General features: G+C 33.1%; 1 protein-coding gene across 1 annotated transcript; it reads left to right on the top strand.

The window, feature by feature from the left end:
* Positions 1-1,472: 1,472 nt before the first annotated feature.
* Positions 1,473-6,634, top strand: LOC145271008 (uncharacterized). The gene has a single exon (XM_080126573.1). The coding sequence runs from the start codon at positions 1,741-1,743 to the stop codon at positions 2,812-2,814; it is 1,074 nt and encodes a 357-aa protein (XP_079982699.1). The 5' UTR covers positions 1,473-1,740; the 3' UTR covers positions 2,815-6,634.
* The last annotated feature ends 2,328 nt before the right edge of the window (positions 6,635-8,962 follow it).

The following is an 8,962-nucleotide window of genomic DNA, read 5'->3' as shown; positions in this document are numbered from 1 at the left end:
TTTGTCAGAACAATCTGGCATGAGGATACTTTTCCCATAGAAGAAAACCCTGACCAAATATTCAAAATCACATAGTATTCTCTGCCCAAATAAGATATCCTCATTATTGCTAACCCACATTAGCTTTTACGAGGAATGGTGGACCTTCTCCAAGTGATGTTACCTCAAGTAATAGCACGAAGCTGGATACTCCACCAGACTAGATAAATTCTTGTCCTGGAATCCAGTAAGATCAAGAGACCAACATGAAAGATATACTACAACGTATGAAAGCGGTTAATTGGGGAGAGGAAAATTATGTTCTCAATTTCTTTACTAACTCAGTGTTTGAGAAATAAAGAACTTAAATGGAACATTCAAATATCTATGTATCTCATATAGAGTTCAAATGTTAGCCCCAGGTGGTGGGCCCCTTGATTTCTGAGAACTTCGCCTGAAGTAAAATAAAGCAAAAAAACTGAGGATCCTTATACTTGTGTCAGGTGTATGTGTTAATTTTCAACAAAACATGTTTTACAAAAACATAGAAAAGTATGTTAGATTGTTGTGTAAGATTGTTAGTGGTTAATCGTTGTTAGAAACATTTTCATTCAAAGGTCACATGTGAAAACGTAATATAGTTTAGCATTTTCAAACAAATATTAAAATTAAATATCCACCTGCACAAAACCCTTATGAAAACATACAAACACACACTGGTGAAAGAACTTATGCAAACAGACACCAGTATGAAATCTTATGTAAACAGACACTTGTAAAAAAACATAATACAGTATAAAATCTTGTGTAAACAGACACTTGTAAAAAAACATAATACAGTATAAAATCTTGTGTAAACAGACACTTGTAAAAAAACATAATACAGTATAAAATCTTATGTAAACAGACACTTGTAAAAAAACATAATACAGTATAAAATCTTATGTAAACAGACACTTGTAAAAAAACATAATACAGTATAAAATCTTGTGTAAACAGACACTTGTAAAAAACATAATACAGTATAAAATCTTATGTAAACAGACACTTGTAAAAAAACATAATACAGTATAAAATCTTGTGTAAACAGACACTTGTAAAAAAACATAATACAGTATAAAATCTTGTGTAAACAGACACTTGTAAAAAAACATAATACAGTATAAAATCTTGTGTAAACAGACACTTGTAAAAAAACATAATACAGTATAAAATCTTGTGTAAACAGACACTTGTAAAAAAACATAATACAGTATAAAATCTTGTGTAAACAGACACTTGTAAAAAAACATAATACAGTATAAAATCTTATGTAAACAGACACTTGTAAAAAAACATAATACAGTATAAAATCTTGTGTAAACAGACACTTGTAAAAAAACATAATACAGTATAAAATCTTATGTAAACAGACACTTGTAAAAAAACATAATACAGTATAAAATCTTATGTAAACAGACACTTGTAAAAAAACATAATACAGTATAAAATCTTGTGTAAACAGACACTTGTAAAAAACATAATACAGTATAAAATCTTATGTAAACAGACATTTGTAAAAAAACATAATACAGTATAAAATCTTGTGTAAACAGACACTTGTAAAAAAACATAATACAGTATAAAATCTTGTGTAAACAGACACTTGTAAAAAAACATAATACAGTATTAAATCTTATGTAAACAGACACTTGTAAAAAAACATAATACAGTATAAAATCGTATGTAAACAGACACTTGTAAAAAAGCTCATATGCAAGCATGAAAACAGACACCACTAATAAACCTAATACAAACAGGCAAACAGACATTGGTGAAAAAACTTATATGGGGGAAGTGTGTGAATCAGCTTTTTCATCAATCCCCAGATTAAAAGTCAACTTGCGCATCCACACCGGTAAAAAGACTTATTCTTGTGAAGTGTGTGGCAAAGCATTTTCACAAGATGGTCATAGAAAAGTCCACATGCGAAGACATACTGGTGAAAAACCTTTTGATTGTGAAGTGTGTGGTAAAGCATTTTTTACAAAATCGGCTGTAAATGTGCACATGCGAACACATACTGGTGAGAAGCCTTATTCTTGTAATGTTTGCGATTCAGCATTTGCGCAAATTACTCATTTAAATAACCATGTGAAAAAGCACACTAAAATAAAGCCTTATAGTTGTGATGTGTGTGACCTGATTTGTTCAAGAAAAGATTCTTTGGTGCAACATATGCGAACACACACTGGTGAAAAACCTTATGCATGTGACGTATGTAGCTTAGAATTTTCCAGAAAACAAGATTTTAAAATGCACAAGCGGACACACTCTATCAAGAAACCTTGTACTTGTGTCGAGTGTGGCTCATCATTTTCAACAAAACATTATTTACGAAAGCATAGAAAACTATGTGGTTCATCGTTCTTAGAAAGATCTGCTTTAAAAGTTTACGCGGAGAAACGTATTGCTGAAAATAAATTCTGGTGTGAAGTGTGTTCTTTATCGTTTTCATCAAGGTCCAAATTTAACGAACACACACGAACGCACACAGGTGAAAAACCTTTTGATTGTCAAGTGTGTGGAAAATCCTTTACCCAAAAACACCATTTAACAGTTCATATGCGAACACACACTGGAGAAAAACCCTATTCTTGTGAAGTGTGCAGGTCCTCATTTTCACAAAAACATCATTTAGAAACACACGTCCGCAGACACACTGGGGAAAAACCTCATGTTTGTCAAGTGTGTGATTGTGCGTTTTTCCAAAAACATCATTTAAAACTACACATGCATAAGCATCTGAAAGTTTCTGAAACCTTACATAGTCATATGGAATGTCAGAGAGAGTGACAACCTTGGTTGAAGTGAGTGTCCCTAATGATGGAGGTCTGAACAGAGCTGAAAAGGAGAAACAGACCAAATATCAAGATGTCATGTATGATATGAAAAGAAACTGGAATTTTAAAGAGATATCAATCATACCAGTTGTTATAGGTGCCACAGGGCATATAAAGAAGAACCTGAAGTTCTACCTAACTAATATTTCTTGTGGACCAAGTGCAAAAGAGATCCAGACAAATGCACTTAAGGGAACAATGAAGATACTAAAAAGAGCTGTCGGTTGGTTTTGATAAAAAGCAGGGCAATGTTGGCTGCTGGTTTGGCTGCCCTATACCAAACGTTACAATCTTCAAAGGAAGAAAATATGCAAACATGAAAACAGACACCACTAATAAACCTAATGCAAAAATGCAAAATCTATGTTCGAAAGAAATTTCAAAAAATATTGAAAAATCGGACTGAAAGACTTCACGTGTGAGGTGTGTCGTGGTTTAGCTTTTTCAAACAAATATTAAAATTAAATATCCACCTGCACAAAACCTTATGAAAACATGCAAATAGACACTGATAAAAAAAAACATAATACAAACACACACTGGTGAAAAAATTTATGCAAACAGACACGTGTATAAAATCGTATGAAAACAGACACTTGTAACCAAAAACCCATATGCAAACATGAAAACAGACACCACTAATAAACCTAATGCAAGCATGCAAAATCTAAAAGAAATTTCAAAATAATATTGAAAAATATGACTGAAAGACTTCACATGTGCGAGGGGTGTCGTCCACCATTTTTTATTCGGCTTGAGTAAAATGAAGTAAAATCTTCAAAGGAAGAAAATTTTTAAAAAAGTATAAAGGATGTAAATATAGTTGCCTAAATTAGGAAGCTTGACTAGAATAGGATACTAAAAAGAGCTCTCGGTTGGTTTTGAGAATAGTGTAAGAGTAAGAATTTTCCAGTTTATGAGGAACAGATAATTATTGCAAAACAAGATGATGATTGACCTGATGACCAATTTCTCGTCAGCTTTGTTTATTGTTTTACAAACTCTCTGGCTCAGAGTTTGCATGTCGATTGACCTGATGACCTTATTTTCGCCAGGTTTGTTTACTGTACTTTTGCTGGTTTTTGTCTAACCCATTTTAATATCGGTTAGCTTTCCTGGCCAAGTGACGTAATATTGACGCATTCCAGGCACCATGAATACATGTCACTTTATTCCTGCGATTGTCTCATTGTGTTCCAATGATTCCCCTGACACCACTCTGTAACACTATTACAGGTCTCCTTATTCCTAGGATTGGCACATTGTGTTCTGGTGATTTCTCCGACGTCTCTTCGTAACAAAGATATGCAACTTGAAAGACCATCAAACGTCTAGCAATGTCAATCTGTACAACAAACAAGAATTTATGACAGACATACATGAAAGCAAATGAATAAAAGAAAAGATTAGTAAATCGGACAAAAATATTTAAATAAATAGTTATCACAATTCCTAGGAGAAAACTGGCAGTGAAGCGACCCTTAAATGGACAGTTCTTGGATATAAATGTAACACATCATGGAATCAAGTTTTTCCCCTAGAATGGGTGTGTTTTGTTTTTTTTTTAATTTTTTACACTAAGTGAATGAAAATATAAAATGATTAAAACTATTAGAAACTACGTTCTGATCCCCATCTGGCATCAGTTGAAATGAATGGCTCTCGTCTTGAGGATTCCTCAAGTTTTGACAAGCTTCTGGGGTTGACCTTTACTTCTGATCTTAAATGGAACAGGTACATCAAATCTGTTGCCAAGGCCACTGGAAAAATGGTGGGATCCTTCTATCGATCCAGTAGATATCTCACTGCTGATGCAATTCTCTACACTTGTCTAGCTGAAAACACTATCAATAACCCCCCCCCACTCGTTATCTGTGCTTAAACCTAAATGTAGATTCCATGAACAAAGCTTCTTTCTTAGAACTGCATGACTGTGTAATTGCCTTCCGTTTTCCTGCTTTCCAGCTGACTACAATATTGTTGTCTTCAAGTCTAACGTAAACAAGTTCCTGATGAGCCGTTCCACCCATGCTAGTATATATATAATCAAAACAAAGGGATGTAGTGTTTACCTGATATACGCTATGGTAAACTTCAAACTAATATAAATAACAGTATTTATATATAGAAAATTTAATCCCAACTGAATTGTTAAAAAAAAGCGCAATACGCAATAAAGAGTAAAGCTTATTATAAGAGAAAGAAAATTAAAACTGGTTGAAGTGAGTGTCCCTAATGATGAGAAGAATAATAAGAATAGCATTCTTTGAAACTCCGCGGAATAAGGACTTTGTAAATCGTTTTTCGGAATATTCAGTTGAACAATAAATTTTGATTGTAAAGTTCAACTTAGTTTTAATTTTCTTTCTCTCTCTCTTTCATATATATATATATATATATATATATATATATATTAGTGTGTATGTTATAAAGAGATTGTTTTAACCATTGTTTTTGCAACGGTTATGATCCAGCATATTTATAAATATCTCCAAAATTTCATATCCAATCACATATTGGTGAATAAAACAAAGATATAAAAAAATAAAACGAAAAAAAACGGTGTTTGTGAAGCGTGTCGCTCATTATTTTCAGAAAATCGGAATGAAAACTACACATATGAGCAGACACTCTAGCTATAGATAATTCAGTACGGTGCACTGAATCTCAGTAAACTTGCCCTCAGAGGAAAATCTGTGGCAAAAATTTATGGAACGCAGGCTTACCTCTTAAATGGCCCTAGTGTGCGCTTTGTCCACACAGCATCATGATGCTGAAAAGGATCCAAAATGGTACCTATGGCCTTAGATAACAATACAATTTTTGCAGAATCTCGTTTGCTCTCGCGCACATATGCAAATTTGGAGGACTCAGTCTTTTATAAAAACAGGCCAGTGGAGCAGATGGGACAGACATGAAAACGAGTCTACAGAAAGTACCGATGGACGACGTTGCTGCAATGAGCTGAGGTTTTGTGTACTCTTTTTTTTTTTTTTCTTTGCAACCACAAGCTCCAGTAAAAGATAATTAATCATTAAGGGAAACATTATCTGCTCAAAGATCCTTTCAATAAATGTGCAAAAGAGTTAGATAGCATTATCTATAACAAACATAATCAGGAGTTGGTTACTCTTATAGCCAAGAGTCAAGAAATGCAATTTCCAGAGCTAGGACAATAACATATTCTTTTCATTGTTTTGACTCTTGCGTGTGTATCCGTTGATATTTTGTATGCTTTTATATAGAGTGATGTGGTTCTTGGTTGATTTGTGGTGAAGCCAAGACTACTATTTCTTCATTACATGTCTCTTTCTCTTTACTCTTCCCTTTCCCCCTTCCTTCCTTCCTGCTTTCCTCAAAAAGAAGGTTGCGTGTTCATATCACGTCAGGGTCACCAAATTATGGCGGTTACCATAATGTAATTCTTGTTGGGTAGGTCACCATTTTGGCGGGTCCCCCTTTTGGGGGGTCGTCGAAATTAATAAGACGGGAGTAGAAACCGAGCTGGGAATAATAATAAAGAAACAAAAGAACTTCGAAACGAAACGGTTTTATATTCATTTCAGTGTAAAAGTGGTATCGGATTATAGAAAGTTTGTGATTTTCATTTTTGTCCCCTGATTCTGGAACCACTCGCGTCTCCGTCTTTCTGCTTTTGACACTTTTTGTATCTCTTTTGTATTTCTCACCAGAACTGTTCTCCGTCCTGATTGGTTACAATCTCTGGTCACATTTTGAGGAAAGGAGGAAGGAAGGAAGGGGGAAAGGGAAGAGTAGAGAGAAAGAGACATGTAATGGAGGAATAGTTGTCTTGGCTTCACTACAGTCTAACTGTTGGATATATACTCGAGAGTGAAAATAATGAAAAGAATATGCTGTTGTCATAGCCCTAGCGATTACACAACAAATACAGTGGATGGTTCGTAATGATATGGGGTGCCTTTTCTTACAGAGGGACGATGGAGCTCCAGGTGGTGCAGGGTCGTCAGGCTGCAGCTGGTTATGTTAGCATGCTACAAAAAAACATTTTTGATGATGGAAGATCATCGTTTGTGTGAGGATGGATGGTTATTCCAACAGAATAATGCTGCAATCCACACTGCAAGACGGACCTTGAGCTTTCTACAAGAAAATAAAGTCCATCTCTGGGGACATCCTGCATGCTCACCGGACGTGAACCCAATTGAAAGTTTTTGGGGATGGATGACGAGAGGTTTATCGAAATGACAAAAATATTCAACAAAAAATAAACTTTGTGAAGCCATCTTCAGAAACTGGAGCAGGATCCCCAGCACCTTAATGGAAACCCTTGTTTCTATCATGCCCCCAAAAATTTTTGAAGTCATCAAAAGCAGTGGAGGTAGAACTCATTATTAAGTTTGATTGTTGAATGTTTATATACACTTTTCATACACTTTTTTTACAATTTAATAGAATTTTTATCTCTGGTCTTATAATTTTGATCATGTGTAAAAAGCCTAATTAAATAAAAATGCAAATTTTAAAAACAAATCTTTGGAATGTAGATTTTTGTTTCCATAACCTTTTAGATTGTAGTATTGGTAACCTTAAGTCGGAAGAGTTTAAAATCTATCCTTAAAAAAAGTTGTTTTTTAAAAATATTTTATGTGGTCTTAAATGTTTGATCAGCAGTGTATATATATATATATATATATATATATATATATATATATATATATATATATATATATATATATATATATGTGTGTGTGTGTGTTTGTATATATATATGTGTGTGTGTTTGTATATATATATGTGTGTGTGTTTGTATATATATATGTGTGTGTGTTTGTATATATATATGTGTGTGTGTTTGTATATATATATATGTGTGTGTTTGTATATATGTGTGTGTGTGTGTTTGTATATATATATATGTGTGTTTGTATATATGTGTGTGTGTGTGTTTGTATATATATATATGTGTGTGTTTGTATATATGTGTGTGTGTGTGTTTATATATATATGTGTGTGTGTGTTTGTATATATATATATGTGTGTGTTTGTATATATGTGTGTGTGTGTGTTTATATATATATGTGTGTGTTTGTATATATATATATGTGTGTGTTTGTATATGTGTGTGTGTGTGTTTGTATATGTGTGTGTGTGTGTGTTTGTATATATATATATATATACTAGCAAAATTACCTGTCGTTGACTGGGTTCAAAAACAGCCTACAGAAAATGGACTCTGATTTATGAAAGTTTGATAGGTTATGAAAAGGAAGGGTTCTAAAGAGATAGCCTCGAATTTGGGGTTATCAAAACCAAAGCAAAATATGATTAAAGTAAAAATAAAATAGATAAACCCCATAATTTATTATACCATACCTGTTCACACTGAAACACTTATCATAATATTCTGTGGATCTATATTAAAAAACCTTGTTAAACTTTGTGACATATTTACATTCTATGGAGGTCAGGTGCGAACGAACACCCCATAATTTTATACCATATTTCTTCAAACTGAAATATAATTATTAAAGTATACTTACACAGATAGATATGAAAAGTCTTTATTAAAGTTTGTGCATATTTCCATTCCATGGAGGCTAGGCGCGAACGCAGACTCCACAATTTTATTATACCATTCCTATTTAAGTTAAAACATACTTATCAAAGCATTATTATGTACATCTATATCAAAAACACTTGTAAACGCTTTTTTAAAATTTTTTATTTCCATACTTTGTGGCACAGGTGCAAACGCAGACCTCACAATTTTAATGAACCATCGTTCTGCCAGATCAAACATATCCATTCCTGTATCTCGATACATCTTCTATCATTATATGTAATCAGTTTTTTAAAATAGTCAACCATATAGGAGCCTATTCGTGACCAGATACACACACGCACAGACATTCAGCTTTATATTATATATATATATATATATATATATATATCTCTCTCTCTCTTTATATATATATATATATATATATATATATATATATAGAGAGAGAGTGTGTGTGTTTGTATATATATATATATGTGTGTGTGTGTGTATATATGTATGTTTGTAGGCATATGTGTGTACATATATGTGCGTATATATATGTATGTGTGTTTATATA

The sequence above is a fragment of the Euprymna scolopes genome, chromosome 46 (assembly GCF_053919585.1).
Source record: "Euprymna scolopes isolate OS-2025 chromosome 46, ASM5391958v1, whole genome shotgun sequence".
NCBI lineage: Eukaryota > Metazoa > Mollusca > Cephalopoda > Sepiida > Sepiolidae > Euprymna > Euprymna scolopes.
Note: the sequence above shows the minus strand (reverse complement) of the source record. Positions and strands in the feature narration are given on the sequence as shown.